This window comes from Eublepharis macularius, chromosome 1 (assembly GCF_028583425.1).
Source record: "Eublepharis macularius isolate TG4126 chromosome 1, MPM_Emac_v1.0, whole genome shotgun sequence".
NCBI classification, from domain to species: Eukaryota; Metazoa; Chordata; class Lepidosauria; order Squamata; family Eublepharidae; genus Eublepharis; species Eublepharis macularius.
This window is the reverse complement of record NC_072790.1, coordinates 31,403,585-31,423,395: the sequence shown is the minus strand read 5'-3', so window position 1 is coordinate 31,423,395 and position 19,811 is coordinate 31,403,585. Positions and strand designations below refer to the sequence as shown.

At 44.7% G+C, this 19,811-nt stretch overlaps 1 protein-coding gene across 1 annotated transcript in view; it reads right to left on the bottom strand.

Moving 5' to 3' along the window:
- Window positions 1-19,811, bottom strand: part of COL6A3 (collagen type VI alpha 3 chain) — a 147,280-nt gene that overhangs the window by 62,725 nt on the left and 64,744 nt on the right. The window contains exons 11-15 of the mRNA XM_054994298.1: window positions 11,426-12,028; window positions 8,339-8,685; window positions 5,289-5,367; window positions 2,036-2,181; window positions 718-810 (exon numbers count right to left, since the gene is read on the bottom strand). Coding sequence (XP_054850273.1) covers window positions 718-810; window positions 2,036-2,181; window positions 5,289-5,367; window positions 8,339-8,685; window positions 11,426-12,028 — 1,268 coding nt within the window. The remainder of the gene's footprint in view (window positions 1-717; window positions 811-2,035; window positions 2,182-5,288; window positions 5,368-8,338; window positions 8,686-11,425; window positions 12,029-19,811) is intronic.

The window sequence follows — 19,811 nt, the reverse complement described above, 5'->3', positions numbered from 1 at the left end:
TATATCACTACTGGAATAACCATGGTATGTTTCTACTAGATATTCTGAACTTCCAATATTAGATCTTACTATTTTGTTGTCTTTTCAGTCCCCTTTTCTTCCATTCAATTGTCACCTGGGATTCCCACATAGATCAGTTTGACCTTCTTACTATCAACCACAGTAATATCTAGAGTATTATGTTCTAACTCTCTTTGGATTCTGAAATCCCACAAGGTCATAATTTTTTCATTTTCCACCATTTTTTTAGGTTTATGTTCCCACCGACATTTCACGGACAGCAGCTCACACTTTATTATTGTTGTTGTTATTGTTATTATTGACATATTCCCCCCCCCACACACACACACTCAAAAATGAGTTTTGCATCTATCCCAAAATTCAAATTTTAACAGGCAAAAATCAAGTGATATCTGGAAATTGGTTTCTCTTTTGATAAGCCAGTATCCATGCAAATACTTAATGTAAGTGGTGGTGGTAGTGGTCTTCCACCGGCCTCTTGATCTAAAGACCTGAAGTCAGCCCTCACTGGGATTTTGACATTTTGTCTGTGAACTGCCAACCCCCGGACCATACCACAAACTGCTGTGTGAGTGTGTGTGATGTGCCAGAAAATCCTGTGCACACGCAAAACTATTTGGGCAGTTCTTAGTAATCCAGCCAAGAACAAAAAAACCTGTATGCTGGACTTGCAAAGATGAGTCTAAAACATCTCACCTTTGGTCCAATTGAACCTGGCAATCCCCTGTCCCCTCGTTGCCCAGAACATTTGCACGGTACCCCACAGCAGGCTCTTTCTGCAACATTGTCCTGTAGGGAAAGAAATAAAAGCCAGTGGTAACATTAGAAAGCAGGTAAAATCTTTCCCACCAACAATTGCACAAACAACTTCTCAAAGAACATACATAGTGTTCAGAACTGTATTAGGATGAAATCTAACCAGTGAGATTATAGGCTAGACCTATTCTGCTAGCCTGCAGATACAGGGGGCATGTGGGGCAATACGTAAAAAGGTAAAGGTGCAAGCACAGAGTCATTACTGACCCATGGGGGGATGTCGCATCACGACATTTTCTTGGCAAACTTTTTACGGGGTGGCTTGCCATTGCCTTCCCCATTCATCTACACTTTACCACCAGGAAACTGGGTACTCATTCTACTGACCTCGGAAGGATGGAAGGCTGAGTTAACCTTGAGTCAACTACCTGAACCCAGCTTCCACCAGGATCGAACTCAGGTTGTGAGCAGAGCTTGGACTGCAGTACTGCAGCTTACCACTCTGCGCCACGGGGCAATGCTCCCTAAGAAATACACCACACCCCTCCTTTGACCTTTCAGTTTTCATTTAAAACGAAGTAAATCACTAGCCCTTTTCTTTATATATACAGAAAGAAAAGGGGAAATGAGCCCCCAAAGTGCCTCAGAATGAGCCAGGGAAGACAACTCTGGAGTTCTTGAATCATTAAATTAAAATGATGTAGGTCAGCAACCTACATCTCAAGAGCCAAATGTGAATCAGTATGGAACCAAAGGTAAATGTTATAAAAATAAATGAAATCTTAAATTATGGTATACTGGAGAGATAGGTGGGGTGCTGGAATAACCAGAATGTGAAGAGAATGACAGGAAAAGATTATTATGGGAGTAAAGAGCTTTCGAGAAAGGGAAATGATAGAGGTAAACAGCTGCTAGTATTCAAGTGTGCAGATGTTTGCCAGAGTATTAAAACAGTCATGCATGGTGCTCCTGGGTATATTTATTATTTATTGTGAGAACATGAGTGTTCTGCTTCTTTATTAAGGAGTTCACCTCCAGAAACTTTATGGACAATTAATCAACATGTCAATTATCAATTAATCAACATGTCAATTATCAATTAATCAACATGTCAATTTGCAAATGGCCTTTCCCGCCCCCCCCCCCCCCCCGGCTCTTGGTTGACTTTTTGCTCTGAATGTTGATGTAGAGTTGACTCCTGTGCTTGCAAGATCACAACTGAGACAAGCTGGATCAACTACAGATCTAATAAACGTACCAGCTGCTCTGCCAATTCAAAATCTAAATCCAGCAGGTTAACTCGGAGAGGCCGATTGTAAGTGAAGCCGCGTCCAAATTCCAGCCGCATCAAATCCTCATAGTTCGCTACTCTCTCCAACCCAACAAGAATGAAAGCCTTGACCCCTGGAGAATTAGAAGAAGAAAAAACCCATCAATCTTAAGTCACTGCTTATTGCAGACTCCTGCAAGATTCCATCTGGGGGAACTTGGATATGAAGCCTTTGGGGAAGACCACTGGGGAAAACCATGCCATTAATATGTTGACTGGCATAATGGCCCCTACAAGCACCATGTTATACCATGGAGGATGTGGAACTCAATGATCCCTAGTCAGAAGAACTGAATGAGGACATTTATCCCCCTGTCCCACATAAACTGCTACTATCAGTTGAAGAATGAGAGATACATTTGTCTAGTTATCTGGACCTGGACCTGCTCTATTTTCGTCTTATAAAAGACTTTTCTCCTAATTATGAACTGGACACCGTCTTCAAATTACAGGGGTGTGTAAAGAATCATTGAAAATCTGACCGGTTTGAATAATAATTCAGGCCCAGGAAAGCTTTACTTGTATATTCAGTTATTGTTTACAAAAAAGGGGGAAATTGTACTACTGAGCTAGAATTGTCTAAAGCTGTTGAGTACATGCAAAATAAAATGAGCAAAAATAGAGTCCCCTCTCTCTCGACCTCTCGGTAGAGAATGTTTAGCCTCAAAGCCAAAAGGCCGAGAAGCGATCTCTCTCGACCTCAAATCTATCCCCTTTGGAGGTGAACTGATAGATAGACAGAATAACCTTCAAGTCACCAGGTATCTATTCCAATCCATGTTTAGGACTCTCTCTCACTGAACCATATATTGCTAGGGGTGTGCAATTCGGGTTTCCAATTTGGGATAAATACCCGAATCAGACCTGATTTGTAAAGATTCGGGATTTCCTAATTGGGCCAGCTTCCCCTGGTTTTTTCACTTCAGTATGCTCCGAATCTTTATGGAGCATACCAAAGCCATTTAAATACCCAAATCACAAAGCAGCTTGCCGCTTCGAGATTTGGGTTATTCTGGATTGTTTTCCAACTTTGGGTAAACCCGAAGCGGGAAACCCGAAGCAGGAAACCGTGCACACCCCTAATATTGCCTCTTTCACTGAGGTCTTCTCATACCAACTCCAATTCCTCTCTCTTCTCAAATAATAAATGTTTAAAAAACAAAGGTAAAGCACCTATCCAAAATGTTCACTCCTGCGACAAAGAACATTCTTCCTCCTTTAAACCTTCTGAAATAGAAAATGACTAGCTTTTAGATTTCCTGAGGCTTCACTGATTACATACAGGTGACTGCACAACAAAAGTTCTTTTCTTCCACTGGCTACCACCTTGGCACATGAACTGGCAGACGGAAGTCTACAGAGAAAAACTTGGTTCTGTACCTTTTGTCGTCCAGTAAAGGAAGCTTTATGTTAACCTCTGAGCATTTGCAGAGTGTGAATTCAACATTTACCTTTCAAAGTTGGTAAGATTTTACACTGATACCTGGCCATTTCATCCCACAAAGACCCAAAGTTTCCTTCTCATGTGACCTACTTTATTATTTATTTACCAGGATCTTCCCATCTCTGTTTGTACGAATATATGGCAACTTTTTAACAATATCACTACAGGAATTCTTAAATTCACAGCATCAAACCTTGGTGTATATTATAGTTATCACTCTTCCTCCTCTTATTCAGAAGAGGCGGGTTGCTCTCCATTGAACTAATCAAGGACAGAAGTAGGGGTATACCTAGTTTGAAAATATACCCCCAAAATACCTTATCTGTATTTTTCAGGTACATTCAGGAATCTTGGTCAAATCTAGGATTCTCTGATAGACTGCATTGGCTTCCCAGTTAATTCTGAATATATTCAGAAATAAATGATAAATAAAAGGAGGGAGTGCTGCTTGAGTCTTTCACCTCCCCCCTCCCCCCTTCACCTCAAAAAAGCCGCAAAAAAAGCTGTTGCGAATGGCTGCCAGGGTTTATGTGCCTTCCTTGCCTTCTCTTTGGTGACGGGTTGGTTCTGCTGGGATTCTGTGGGTTCTGTTAGCTCTTTTTGGGGACACTGGTCATTCTTTATGTGTCCATCTTGGCTTTTCTGGCCTGGAGAAAGCATTGGGTTTTTCCCACTACGAGAAACAATGGAGAGTGGCTGGGGGTGGGGGGGCATTGTTCAGGGGTCTGTACAATCTGATACCTTGACCCAGTCTCCTTGGAGGCTTTTGAGAGGACAGCCAACTCTCAATCTGCTGCAACTATGATGAAGTTTGCTTAAAAAAAAAACCTCCCCCAATCCTCTGAAAAGATTCCCTCATGGGGAATAATGGAGCCAAATGAATTCGGATTTCCAAATAAAACCCAATTTCCGAATAAAATAAAACAAATACTATATCAGTAGTTTTGGTTCCACGTATTGGGAATACTTATATTTATCAGATTTCCAATACTGGAATCTGAAAAATACTAGGTTGCACGCTCCTACCCAGAAGTGCTCTAGAAGCTCTTTAGACATCAAAAAGTACCAGCAGCAACATGTCAATGCGTCACCATTTTGCAAAGCTTTAAAAGAATCCAGTTGTTTGAAGGCTTTACAACTCCTCTATTTTACAATCCACATCTTTGTTGGATTAGTTTAAAAGAAAGCGTACAGCCGAAGGCCCTCTGCAGCCAAAAAACTCCTCCTCCCAGCCATTAAGCTGGAACAGAAGACAAAACCTCATGCTGGAATCAATGTTGTTAGTCTTTAAGATGCCAATAGACTTCCATTTTATTTTGGACTGGCCTTTGTGGTTGCAAGCCTGTAACTAGTAGGGAGCAGTTACTATGAATTAACTGATCAGAAATAAAGGGTTGGGAGCAGGGCTTTTTTTCTGGGAAAAGAGGTGGTGGAACTCAGTGGGTTGCCCTCGGAGAAAATGGTCACATGGCTGGTGGCCCCGCCCCCTGATCTCCAGACAGAGGGGAGTTTAGATTGCCCTCTGTGCTGCTCCAGCCATCTAAACTCCCCTCTGTCTGGAGATCAGGGGGCGGGGCCACCAGCCATGTGACCATTTTCAAGAGGTTCCGGAACTCCGTTCCACCACGTTCCAGCTGAAAGAAAGCCCTGGTTGGGAGCTGGCTTACATGGCCTTAGAAACCTAAATCACAGTGACTCAAAAGGCCAGCACGAAAATACAGACTTATAATACGACACCTTCTCTCTTTAGAGCAGCAGACGCAGCTTCCAACTGTTCCCTGGAGCCATCTATCCCATCAGTCAAGTGTATCACCACCTGGGGAGGAAAATCTCTTAAGTTAGTTACCAGTTTTTCAATTATATGACATAGCAGGGAAAACGACACTGAAATTCTTGTCTGTTTTTCAGACGAGATGGGCCCAGGAACCCCGTCCCAGTTTTAGAGAGTCGTCACAGATCTGCCCTGTACCAGAAAGATCTGCCCCCTTTCTTCTTGTGCTGGAAGGAGGGAACATCAGACAGGCAACCCTAATTCCAGCCTGCTAGAATTAGGGTGCTGACTGAGCAAATGCAAGCATACAGGTAATGCAAGCGTACAGCTGGCTCCACCTTCCCCTGCCACCCAGCCAATTATGTTGAGGCCAGCCCAGGCCAATCTAATTTTAACAGAGTATTGCAATGGCATTTGCATGCTACGAATGACAACAACTCCAAAGCACATCAAGAATTAAAAACAAATGCCGATCTGAGGCCTTCTTTCTCGCCAGCCGAAGCCGCTGCCTGCTCAGTGCCTCTGTCTCCTTCTGAGCTCTGCAAGCACACTTCTGGAGTCCTCTCGCATGACAATGATTTCCATACACACAATCACTTAAACAGCAATTAACTCCCTTTTCCTTCATAACTAACAATCTATATTTATACAATTTCATAGCCTCCATTGGTGGCTTACATTGTAAACAACCAATTCTAAGCTACACTTAAAACACTGTTGACAAGAGAACCTCCCGGTTAAGGAAAAGGGAATATTCTTGCTCATGCCCTGGCATAGGACTAAGACGGCTGCCTTAGAATGCTCCTGCAGCTCAGAGGACTTCTTTTCCCTTTACTAGCAAGCATCGCTAACCATGCACACTGCGCAGTAAGCTCTCTCCTTCTGCTGTAGAAGTGCAGGGGCAGGAGGGAACTACCCATCCTGGCGGTCAGCAGCTCAAAGCAACCAGGGAGCTAAGTTTTTAGGTGGGGTGTGTGTGTTGTGTGCCATCAAGTCACCTCCAACCTATGATGACCCTATGAAGGAAAGACCTTCAAAACATCCTATCATTAACAGACTTGCTCAGATCCTGAAAACTGGAGGACGTGGCTTCTTTTATTGAGTCAAGCCATCTCGTTTTAGGTCTTCCTCTTTTCCTACCACCTTCCACTTTTCCTAGCATGATTGACTTTTCCAGAGGATCTTGTCTTCTCATGATGTGACCAAAGTACGATAGCCTCGGTTTTGTCATTTTAGCTTCTAGGGAGAATTCAAGCTTGATTTGATCTAGTACACACTTAGGTGGGGTAGTGCGCATTATTGAGACCCATTACTATTGAGACCTGCTGAGACTCAATAATGCATATGGTTAATTTGGCCCATTACTGAGGCCTCTGCCTGCCACTAGAGGGAGCTCTCTCAGATTTTAGCCTTAGCCAATTGCTTCCTATGTACCACTGCTGCCATGAGTAACCAGGCGGACTCTGGTACAATCAGACTTGAATGGCTAGACCATTCGGACAACAGGGAGAGAGCGGAAAAGTTCCATCTGTGCTTCTGCAGAAGCCCCGGGCCTCTAATATCATCCCTCCCTGTCTATCCTTCTGTTCCTCTAGAAAGAAAAGCCAGATTTATGATATGGTAGCATTTTGTTACAGAACACAGAAGAAATGACTCAACGTCCTGTGAAAACAACAAAATGAATGGCCAACATTTTATTTGTGCTGTGACCTACCTGGTTAGAAGGCGGGACTGTGATCAGCCAATGTTTGTTTTAGATCAGAGGACTTAGGAGGGAGTCACTCGCATGGAGGCTCAGGTAGCAGGAAGTAAAGAAATGTGTAAGTTTTGAATGCACGGTATGACCAAGTTTGCTGGAGGTGGGATAGTGGCGCAACTATAAGTATTTGCAAACCCTAATGCCTCATTTGGATCCACAAATTCTGAACCTTGGAGACAGACCTTCAGACCATCAGGCCATGCAAGCTGTCTCTCCCCACCAAAATTAGGATCCCTTAAGGACAAATGCTACTTATGGTTCTTCAATAGCATATTCCATTGGAATAGATCACCACGGTCATTTACTTGAGTGTTAGGATTCTGTGTCCGGTGATTTATTTGCTAGATCCCGGGAAATGCAGGTGTCATGTCTGCACCTCATCCATGCCATTATTTTAAACTGAGCTGTTACAATGGGCCATTGCTGTTGCTGTGAACCATTATTAATGCTGTACCTTGATGTCATATTGCCAATGCCATAAATTGCCTTGCTTTCACAGGCCTACTGAAGCCGTAGGTGCCTTATGTAACTGCTTTGAAGCTCCCAGGGCTTCTGAGCTTGTAAACTGTTCATTCTCATGAATCACTGTGTTTCAACTTTAATCTTATGCCTTCCTAGTGTCTAGACTTGATATGTAAACTATGCAAGGAATACTCAATACTGCTTCGCGCCAAAAGTTATGTTTTACTGTTGGGAGGGGGGATGAGCAATTGTGCTCTATAAGAAGAATGGTTTTCACACATTTAGGTATTCCTGTCAACTTGCCTGTTTGCTTGCTTTTTTTCTGAGCGATCCTATGGACATATCTGTGGATTTGATGTGATTCCTGAATAAAGCCTTTTCAACCAAGATCATGGATTTCTTGCTGTGAGGGTACAGGGGTCTATCTGCCATAGCCTGTCATCCATAGACTGACAGCAGGTGTGAATTTGTCAACTAGTAATATTTAGAGGTGATGGAACACGGCAAAGAAAAAATGTAAACATATTCATTCAAACTACAGCCACTGTTTTCGGTATTTAGAACTGAATAAGGTCAAGATTCTCCAATGCAGATATTCTTTTTGTGATTACAGAAATTAAATAAAATTGTCACTGCCGAGCAATACTTGGAAACATGACAAACAGGACAAATCCAGCCTTTAAGGTGATTTACAGTTTCCCAATCGATCAGTTTTATGGCTTTTCATTTTCCATTTTATATCCTTCCCAAATCTGAGATTTTCTCCTGCAAAATGATAACGGAATCCAGACCTACCTTTACATTTCCACCGGATGCTGAAGCAAATTTATTCTGATAAGATTTGAGAGTCTCAGCAGTTAGAACAAATGGACCACGGTTGTGCAAGTCTTGAAACTTTCCAAACAACTCTGGTTGATATTCGGAAAAGTCGAACGCTTCCATTGGTCCAGTGGGAGTCTGCGCCAGAAGAGCCACCCGTACCGAAGGGGTCTGATTGCCAGTGCAGCTAATTTTCTGTATTTGACTAATCCTGTTCAGAATGTCCTCAACCTTTGACTCCAGAACCCTCTGAGCAATGAATATACTTTGCCGCGGCCCAACATCTGATACATCAAATCCAAGTATAACGTCCAGATTGCAATCTAAGATGAACAAACATATAACCCTATTATGCACAGAGTAGAGAAAATGACAAACTAGCTACATAAATGTTTATAGCAGGGGTCTCCAATCTTTTTGAGCCTCTGGGCACCTTTGGAATTCTGACATGGCATAGTGGGCACAGCCACAAAATGGCTGCCACAGGTGGTGGAGCAGCTACAAAATGGCTGCCGCAGCTTACCATCAGTCACACACTGAAAATCTTTGAACTGAGGTGGCAGCTGCTGTTGAAACAACATTTTTTGAATTTGCACAGCCAATCAGAAGCTTTTCTGGGCAAAAGTTCCACCTGACTCCTCTCTTTTTAAAAGTACCAGGAAAGTACCAGGTTTCAGGAAAGGTGTTTGTCATGCCATGACATCCAAAGGCACCATGTTGGGGACCCCTGATTTATAGAAATGTATAAAATAGAAAAAGGATCTATATAAGAATTAGTTTTTTATACAGATACTTCGTACTGTCTTGGTGATAACTGTGTGTCTAATTTTGAACCTAGCTAGAAAGTGAAGATTGAAAAAATTAGCACAAAAGGGCAAGGTACAGAAAGAGACGTTTCTACAGACCACAGGGAACCAGCATGTTTGCAGAAAATGCTTGGGGGAATGAAGGAGTGGACAGGCAGGAAAGACAATAAAGAAGAGTGGGGGGTGGGGATGGGGAAGCAAAGGCAGAATGGAAGGAAGAAAGAAAAACAAAGAGAAAAGGGGAGAAGGGAAAGAGGGAGGGAAGGCAGCAGAGAAAGCAGAGAAGCTGTAAAAGGAAGGGAAGGGAAACAGCGGGCGAAACTATAAGTGACGAATGACACTTGAATGGCAAGTGTATTCCTCCCTGTTCACTTGCCCTCCACTTGCTCTCCATTCAATCCACTTGCCGTTCAAGTGTCATTCGTCACTTGTAGCTTGGCCCAGAAGAGACGACAGGAAGGAGAACCAGTGGGAGGGGGTAATACGTTTCCCTGTAAGTCCTCGCAGGTCCCCACTAATGTTAAATAAATTCATCAGCTGATCCTACTGCTTTGACAATGCATCTTTCCTTCCTCTCCTCCTGCTCCCAGACTTGTACAGCCACTGAATGTTGAAGTACTTCTCAATAAATGTCTCCTGAAGACTAATCATGCAGTATATGCCAACTATATAGTATTTTATTTCTTTTTCTGAGATGCTCCACAGTTGTCAGCCTCTGACTGGCCACACTGGGAGCACCGGGAGAGCAGGAACGGATAAAATTAGCATCTTCTATGGTTTTTACCATAGAGATTTGGGAAATTCCTAGAGCGGTGCATGACACTGTGAAATCACTTCTAGGGTACAAACCCGGAAGTGAGGTTACAGCTTTATGCACTGACCATTTCCCCCACCATATTGCTTCCGCTGGTCCGGAGTGTAGAGGACTGGGCCAGGAGGCTGCCTACCACAGTAGGCAATCTGGCAAACCTAAGTTGCTTAGCCCATTCAGAAAGGAGAGGGCTATTAATGGCTGTCAATCATGATAGCTAAATGGAAGCTCCTTGTTAAGGGACAATATGTCCATGAATCTAGTTGCTGGTGCACGTGGGCTTTTGTATCATGCTGGAGAGTTTTTTCAGGAACAACCTGCTGGCCAGGGTTGGCAGCAGAATTCTAGATTAGGTGGTTTCATCCAGAAGGGTCCTCCTTTTCTTCCTTTTGGGTCATAAAATCATTGGAAAATGTAAACAGTAAACATTTTTAAAAGGTTAAACATGCTAAATAAAAATGCATAAAATAGCAACAAGTAGAAATCACAATTTTAATTTACTGATTTACTTCATTTTCTATTCTCCCCAGTGGACACCCAAAGGGATTACATGAGTCTTCTCTCTCTATTTATCCTCATGTCAACTTGGTGAGGTAGGTTAGGCTGAGAGTGTGCAACTGGCCCAATGTCACCCAGCATGCCTCCATGGCAGAGTGAGGATTCCCATTTGGGTCTCTACAATCCTAGCCTGATGCTCTAACCACTACACAACCCTGGCTCAAATTCAATTCAAACTTAGAAGCCTAACAATTCTCTGAAAAGGAAGATCTTGGCTAACTTATGAAAACGTGCAACAGCATGAGCAAGGCATGCATTTCTGAGGAGTGAAACTCCCAAGATCTGACCACCTTTGCTCATGTTTCTTCCCTCCCAAACAAGACAGGCGGCGTTTCCTCTGGGGGTCTGAATGCACACAAGAGATCATTTTAATGCTGTGCTGTGTCACATTTAGGACAGTCGTCACAATGGCCTATTTGGAGCTACTGGTGGAAAGAGACAATTCCGTTGGCGGAAGCTTCAGACAGCTGAGCAGAGGAATCGGAGACAAGCTATTGTGACTATGCAGAAAAACAAAATGTAATGAAAAATTCAGAAACCGCATAACTGTGTATAACAGGGGTCCCCAACCTTTTTGAGACTATGTGGAGGGTGTAACCTACCACAAGAGGCAGAGACACCAACAAAATGGCTGCCACAGCTTACGTTCAGTCACACAGTAAAGATCCTCGTGCATAGCCAATCAATTCTCCAACAGCCAATCAGAAGCCTTGTTGGGTAGATGCCCCCCTGGCCAAAACCACCTGGCAGGTGCCAGGAAAGGTGTCAGTAGGTGCCATGGTGCCCACGGGCACCATGTTGGGGACCCCTGGTATATAGCAATGATAACCCTGAACAGACTTTCAAGATAAGATACTCCAAAGCATCTTTTAAAAGGGCAGCAATTACCTCTTGAGACTTCCCCTATGACTTGGCACAACTGCTTTTTCATGACATCTGCCATGGTAACCAAGACTGCCTCATTTAGCTCAGAGAGGCCAGAAGCTGTCGGAGACCTGAATGCCGTGGTACTCTCACTGGCGAGCTGGGAAATTTCCCCTGCGTCAATATTCTTCACCCCAACTGCAAACACCTTTGCACCTGTCCGTGCCAGGGTGGAGGCAGCTGCATACCCATCATCGTCCGGCCTGCCTCCTGTGATGATGAAAGCAATCTGAGGAACTTTCTGGTCAGCCCGGCTGCCGGCCTCCTTCACAAAGTGCTTTGCCTGTACGTGTTTGATGGCTGCACCAGCATTGGAGACTCTCCCTCCTTTGTAGGCCACTTTTTCAATCGCATCTATGATCTGTTGTTTGTTGGAGAAGTCTTTCAGAAAGAATTCATCGGTCACATCTGAGTTGTACTGGACTAAGCCAACTTGAATGGAATCTCCTTCTTCGTAAATAGCATCGATCACACCTGCTATGAAGTCAATAACTTCTTGGAAATTGTCTCTCCCAAAGTTGATGGAGCCATCCAGCAAAAACACAATGTCGGCTTGTTTTTTATCAACTAAAAGATTGGGAAGAAGAAAAATAAATCTCTTTACTAAATACACATCACATACGTCTGCATGTCAAGGACTATACATGATTCGCTGCTTGCCAAATCCATGACATGGGGACTCAAATCAGAATTGTGCAATTTATCTTTTAAAGAACAGCAAATTTGTTGCCCGTTGGGATGGGAAGATATACTCTAAAACAGGCCAGTGTTCTCTCTGACGAATTGGAAGGAGTGGATTTTGACAAATGCAATCTCTTTCCTTTGTATTTTGTAGCGCATTGCTGCCTTTAACAGCAATAGTAGTTTGCAAGGATTGGGAGGAGTATCTCATTTTCCCCTTCCCCACTACGTCCTCCTTCCTTTCCTTGCCCCCATAGCCTCTCCCTTTTCCTGCTTCCTTCTCTCCTTCCCACCACTTTTGTCTGCCTCCTAGAACCAGTCTTTACCTCCTCCCTAGCAGTCTCTTCCCCTATGGCTCAGTTGCACAGTGCCAGCTGAGCCAGGCCCAGTTGCATGGTGGAGAATCTGCAAGGACTTGCAGAACGGTACTTCATTTCTCCCTGCATCCCCTTTCCCAAACTATTTCCTCTTTCCATCCTCCTGGCAGCCTCCATATGCTCATCTTTCCCTACATCCTTATCTCCTTCAAATCCACTAAACAATTTACTATTTATCTGCCCTCCATCTTCACCTATATTTATTAATTTACTTCTTTTATATACTCCATTTCTCTAGAAAGAAGCTTACATCATTCGACTTGCCTCCATATTATCCTCACAAGATACCTGAGAGGTAAGTTAGGCTGAAAGTGTGTGACTGGATCAAAGCCATCCAGTGAACTTTCACAGCAGAGTGGTAATTCGAACCTGGGTCTCCCACATCCTATTCCAAAATTCTAACCACTACACTACAGTGGATTTGGGAGAAGGTGCTGTTGTTAAACAGTAGCAAGCAGCCAGGCCTGGGTGAGTCATGCAAATAACATGGTATCAAGTCACCCAGTGGTTGCTTCTGGTCCTGGCTCCAATAAGTCCTCCCTCAATGGCTAAAACAGCCCTGGAAAAGGCCCTGCATTTTACTGAAAGAAACTGAAATACTGGCTAAACTCTTATGGTTGCCTAGCAACAGCCACTGAGTATCTGGTTAAAGCTACAGGTGCTCCTTTTAATATTTTGGGTTTTTTTAAACCTCCAATATATTTTCTTTTAGATTTCAGATTTTTCTGCAAACCTGGGGCACTTTTCAGGTGTGTAGGAAGATCCATCTTGTCTGTTCATGATTCCAGTCTCTGGATTTACATATCCTTAGATCAGGGACACTTGGCTATTAGTATATCAGCTCTACTGAATCAAAGTAGCTTTCTGACACACTGTGATTAATATCTGCTATGTCTTAATGCAATAATTAGGTTCTGTGTTCTTATCTCAATGATGCAGTGAAAGAGCCTGGCTGAAAGAGAAGCTCAGTGTTTTGTTATTTGACCACACACATTTCCAAGGTCTGCCCCGGATCCTCCAGGGAGCCTTTGTAACAAATGCATACTTCGAAGCTAAGCACTAATGGTGTGCTTAACTTCAGTTTTGAATCCAGGGTTTCCAAATAAACTATGCACTGTTATCAGTTTTTTTCCAGGTTGGGGTGTTGCCGGTTCGGCCCCATTCTTTGCAATGACACCTTCCAAGCTCTCTGGAGTAGCTGTTTTTGCAGTTAACTACATCAAAATAGCACAAAACACAGTCCTCCCTCTAAACCATTGACTCACCGAGTTTGAGAGCACACAACAATGGGGTTCGGTCTTTACAAACTCTGAAGAATGTTTGGGGAAACAAGTTGAGTGTTGGGCAGCTGCGCGCGCGCGCACACACACACACACACACACACACAGAGAGTTCTTTTCAGGGGTGTGCTTGGGGGAAAAGGCTCAATTCACACTTAATCAAAAACTGCATCAACCTTACCAACATTTAGTCCCCCTCCTAGTGTAAACCATTGATCTACTGAGTTTTTTCTTAAGCACAATAAACACAGACAGAAACACAACAATGGACCCCAGAGAAGGCGCGTATCAGCTGGTGGGCACACACCATTGCAGAAAACTGGCTGGAAAAGTGACAGCGGCAGGCCAGTACCCAAGCAGGAGAGCACTCTAACTAGCGGCGCAGCACAGTAACATAAAAAAATTGCTACATGATATTGCCAATAATTATTACCTTTGGATTCTGCTGTTGCTTGTTGATACCATGTTCCCCTGCACTTTGTAGTTTCGTTCCTATGAATGATGAGAGGAGAATCCTTCCTTTTGAAGCTCAGGGGCCACCAGAATGTATGCAGTTGGACCTGACTGAGCTCCATCGTCAGCTCCCATGTTTGAAGTCCAGATTTGAAAAGCCCAGAAAAAGTATTATAGAACTCTTTCCAGGTTTCAAAACCTGGCGATGGGAGTAGGGGAGGGGTCATTTGTTTTTGTTTATGGAAATCAAGGAAATGAGGGATGACCCTCTTTCTTTTCTGTATTTTTTTTACTAATAATGGTGGGAGAATGGGCAGGCAGCCCAGTTTCCCTTTTCTGACTAAAACCATTTACCCAGAGTTGAACAAAAAAGGAGTTGAATTAATTCAAGCCAGCCAAAGCCTGAATAAAGAAAATTAAATCGAACCAGATCAGTTATTCCATGTGGAATTGTGAGCAGTCAAGCCTGGCCGCCGCCATGTTTAATACAGGCCTGTGATATAAAAATCACACGACCTTCGAATTCATGCAGCTTGATCTGCATTAGGGAAATACCAGCTGCCTGAGCAAAGTGTTGCTGAGTCCTGCCCGGGAGTGAGAGGCATGAATGGAATGCCAATGCAAATGTGGAGGACTGGGCAGGATTGGCTTACTGCCCCTCCACCCTGTGGACATGCAGCCGTGACAAGAAAGGTTCTGGTTGAGTCACCCCACTTAGCACATTCTGCTATCCCCTCCTTCTGTGATTGAATCCTATCCTAAAATCAAGTGTCTGATAAGTTTCTAATTTCTCTCTGGGAACACGTGATCAAAATCTAAATTCATCAACTTAGCTTCACGAACATTAATTAGCAAACTGCTTCTATGTGAAGTACCAGGAAACACTATGCATTTTCTTTGTCACACTCTGACAGCACCAGTCAAAGGTAATCAAACCTTTGTCATTCCCAGGAATTGACCTTTACAGTCTTTGTCCTAACAGCTGAGGGGGCTCCCCAGCCTCAGGACATGTTTTGCCCTATAAGAACCAGGACTTTGCCCCATTCAAATCGTGCATGCTTCTCCAGATCTGAGTGCTGTATCCTTAGGTCAGTTTCCCTAAGACTCTCCTGGATGAGAACTCTGGCAGTTTGAAGCCCTCTTCCTCTGTGGACTGCTCTACTCCTCCAAAGTCCCTCATTCTATTCCAACCTCTGGCTAATTTTCTAGGACTCTGTGTGCTTGTGCCAAACCGTTTTTATTTGCTTCTTGTGTGTTTGTTTTCCTCTTCAAATAAAAATACTCTTTAATTTAAGATCACCAGTCTCATCTGCTGCCTTGGGGAGGGGACCCCATAAACATTGGTGGAGTATCCCACTTCATTACCCCGCTCACATAGCCGTCTCCTTGCCACTAATTCCTCCCTTACTCACAAGGAGACTCATTCCAGTAACAGAATACTGAACTGGAAAGACCTGGGTGTCCACATACAACTGTAGAGTGCACAGTCCTGCTATCTCCCATTGGTTTAACACTGGGTTAACAGTTTTAATCAGAAGAGCCTGAGCAAGTTGAAACGTCTCTTGGTGCTCCTTGACCCATTATCTTAGGTTGACTTCTACAGCAACAGCTGTCTTGCAGTGGCACCTAAGGGAAGGACAGCAGCAGATGGATACTGAATGGGTAACTCCGTCCACACGTCTGGGTTCTCATTATGGCGCTTCTATTTCTGATTTTCACTCTTAACCTGTATAACATCAAACTATGGGGCAACCAGGGACTCAGAACCCTGTCCCTTCTCAAACTCATACGCCTTAGTCATAGGTTGCTGGCCTTTCTTTGCATTGTGCGTAAAAGCACACAGAAAGGGGGGGGGATGGATCAGATTGATCACTGATGCTGAATTTGCTGCTCCCCCTCCTCAGCGCAAAGCAAGGTTTTTGGGGTCTGATACGACCCTGTTCCAAATCCAGTCCTTCTTATCCTGACTTTTGCGTGGGTGCATCTGGCTGACTTCAAAGCACTTAGTCCTGCAGCACCTGGGGATGGGAGAAAGATCATTCTTCCTCTCATTTTGGAATGGAACACAGGAGGAACTTTCCACATTTTCCTCTTTATTCTGTCATTGAACTGGCTGCGCACCTTCTACCTTTGGATCTAAGTTAACTGGATGTTAAACTGTGGAGATATGGAACTGGTTGGGAAGAGACTCAAGCTGTGATTACACCTGCCACCCCAACCACTAGTCCCAACAGACCACAATGAGCGAGTCCAGGGCTTTTTTTCAGCGGGAACGCGGTGGAACGGAGTTCCGGAACCTCTTGAAAATGGTCACATGGCTGGTGGCCCCGCCCCCTGATCTCGACAGAGGGGAGTTTAGATTGCCCTCTGCACCGCTCAGCAATCTAAACCCCCCTCTGTCTGGAGATCAGGGGGCGGGGCCACCAGCCGTGTGACTATTTTCTCCGAGGGCAACCCACTGAGTTCCACCACCTCTTTTCCCAGAAAAAAAGCCCTGAGCGAGTCCGACATACTAGTTCCACCCAGAACACCACTGGCTGACCATGTGCTATTGCAGCAGACAGTGGGCAATCTCATGGCCAAACTACAAGTGATGCCTGACACAGGTTGGACACTTGTCAGCTTCCCTCAAGTTTTGATGGGAAATGTAGGCAGCTTGGTGGAATGTTGGACAAGTGACAGTTGAAAAGTCCATTGGACAGCAGTCAGAGAGCCAAGCTGCAAGACCAGGATGTCTACATTTCCCATCAAAACTTGAGGGAAGCTGACAAGTGTCCAACCTGTGTCATTTGTCACTTGTAGCTTGGCCCTCAGAAAGAAACACCCAGTATACAGCAGAAAAGCACCCAAACAGTTCAAGCACACATACCCCTCATCATTCCACATAGGATCACTGCTGGATAAATCCACTTGTAGATGCAATCCTGAGTCTTTGTGGCAGCCCCTGACTTCCTCCCCAAACCCCCAGCCTCACACACAATCACATATGGGAACAGGCCAGGCCATAATACAGCCAATGCAAGCAATGCAGGGCACTCAATTGGCAGGCAACTGCGTGTGTCTCATCGAGCAGGAGAGGAAAATGGCCAGCCGGTGGCACAGTTAGCAGCAGCCGAAAAAAGAGCAGCGACAGCAAGAGCTGCTGAGAAAGATGGCGAGAGCGACTTCACTAGCAACAGTGATGATGAGCCTGAGACACGCTTCCTCCTGGAGGACCAGTACAGCAGGAGGGAGGAGGAGCTCGGGGCCAGCAGGAGGATGCTCGGCAACCTCCTTGAAGAAGTGGAGTTTGACCTCCTTGTAGAGTAATCTGTTGGGGACCTTCTACAGAGTGAGTAGTTACTTAAGTTTAGGATACCCAATGCCCAGTGCAACCCCTCCCAAAATGGCTGCTGACTGGTGGGAGGATTAAATTAACCCTTCCCTTCCTAAAATGGGGGACATAGCCCCAGATCAGGAAAAAAAAAACCTCCAATGAACCCTCCTCCTTCTCCAGATTCCTCCTGTTGTAAATATTGGCAGAGTGTGTGCGTGCTGAAACTGGGTTGTTTGTTCCAGCAGGGGAAATGCAGAGGAGGGGCCTCACCCTGCAGATGGTCTGTGAGAGGGTGCTGAGAGCCAGAAAACAGCTGTGGAGTAAGTTCTTTTTTTGTTTTTGCTTTATTCCACAAAGGGGACAAAACTCTTTCTCTCAAAATTTCCTTGTTCGCTCTGAATGCTCTGTGGGTTGAGGGCAAAGGAGGGTGGTGGGCTCCAAGACCTCACTGCTGGCCTCTGCAAAAGTAGAGGGGGAACTGGAGGCTTCCCCCTTCCTCTCCCTCTCCCTCTCTCTCTCTCTCAGCGCCCTTCAGCCACAGCTACACTTCAGGCCCCCTCTTAAGTGGTCTGCCACTCATAGGGTGCTGTGTGTATTGCTCTTCACTAGTCCTGTACACTTAAATGTTTAACGGACAGTCCCATTGACTGATAGTTCAAACCCAAGGGAACTTGACCACTCCTTGGGCTGAACAGTGACGGTATGGAGACCAGTTTGGTTCAAACTGGGTCCTCCGAAGTACTACTGTCCAGGACAGCATTGGAGCTCTGTGGCCCTGTCCGCTTGACCTGTCGGGGGAGTTTGGCTCCAGTTCCCGGGGGAATCTGGCCCTCCAGCCTCCTCCATGATGAGCATGCTGCGGTGGTGGCCGGGCCAGTTGATTTCAACTATGCGCGGCAGGGATGGGATTCCTTTCCCTCCTCCTGAGCTTCCCCTAACTTACCCCCCGCACCTCATTTTCAGAAATAAAATAAATTAAAAGGGAAGGGAACTGGGGGTGAATGGATGTACCTGAAACCAAGGACTCCAGCGCATGTGCTCAAAGCTGTCAGTCACTGATGCAGACACAGGAACAGGGAGGGATCACACTGAGCCAACTACATCAACTATATAGGTTCTTCTTTCCTATTTCAACACCCATCAGGACAGCCCTCTTTTCTGGAGCTGACCAGTGGGAAGGGGGTCAATGCCCTTATAACCCACTCTACAGGGAAACAATGCCATTGCTCGGGTAGCATCAGAAAAACAAAAATGTACCTTCCCTCCAATGGAGTTAAATTGGGAGGGAGACAGTGCCGTTGCCAAAAAAGAAATATGCCCCCATGAGCACCGCACACATTCCACCTTCCCTCCAATGGAGTCTGCCATTGCTTGCGTAGCACCAGGGGGGAAAAGCACCCGTGTGCATTGCAAACATTCCTCCTTCCCGCCATCGGACTCTGCAGAATGCCATTACCCAGGTGGCAACAAAAGAATGTATCATGTGCGTACTGCAGCTCCTCCTTCCCACCAACAGAGTTAATACATAAGGACTCTCTCCCCTTGAGATCCGATTGGTGAATGCTGATAAGGAAAACAAGATGCTGCTGCCACTGCATGGTAAGAACCAAAATGAAACATATGAACTTTTTGGTGGGAAGGGGGCCATTATAAATTGTTTCCTGGATTTGGTTCACCGTTCCAGAAGCTGCTTTAATGACATAAAAAGAGCTAATTCTGGGCCTATTTATGGCTCGTTTGTTTTGTTTTGTACACTCTTACTAAGCGCTGGGGCATCTCAAATGCTTTAAGACATTATGTCAGGGATGGGAATCTAGAAGAAAAATGTCCCATAGAATACAATAGCCAAGTGCTATTTCAGGAGGAGTCTAATGAAAAAGTACTTTCCCTTCTAAAGTCAGCTGGAGTCTTTCTCCCGACTTTATTAAAATTTTATAATAACTGCAACACAAACAATGCTTCATTTGTTTTCATTACTACCTCAGCTCAGCTGCTTTTTGTATTTTAGCATTCTCCAAATAAAGAAAAAGACTTCTTATAATATTCAGCTCTTTATAGAAGAAAACCCAGGTCCCACCATTCTGTACCACTCTTCCAGTCTTCTGTCACACTTCCAAAACACACACAACTCAGGAATTGCTATGGAAATGTGTGCTGGCTCAGTTCTCAGTGGTTCTGGAGGTTGGGTGGGAAGCGGGTAACAGGCTAGAATCCGAGGAACAGCTGAGGGGGATCAAAACCTG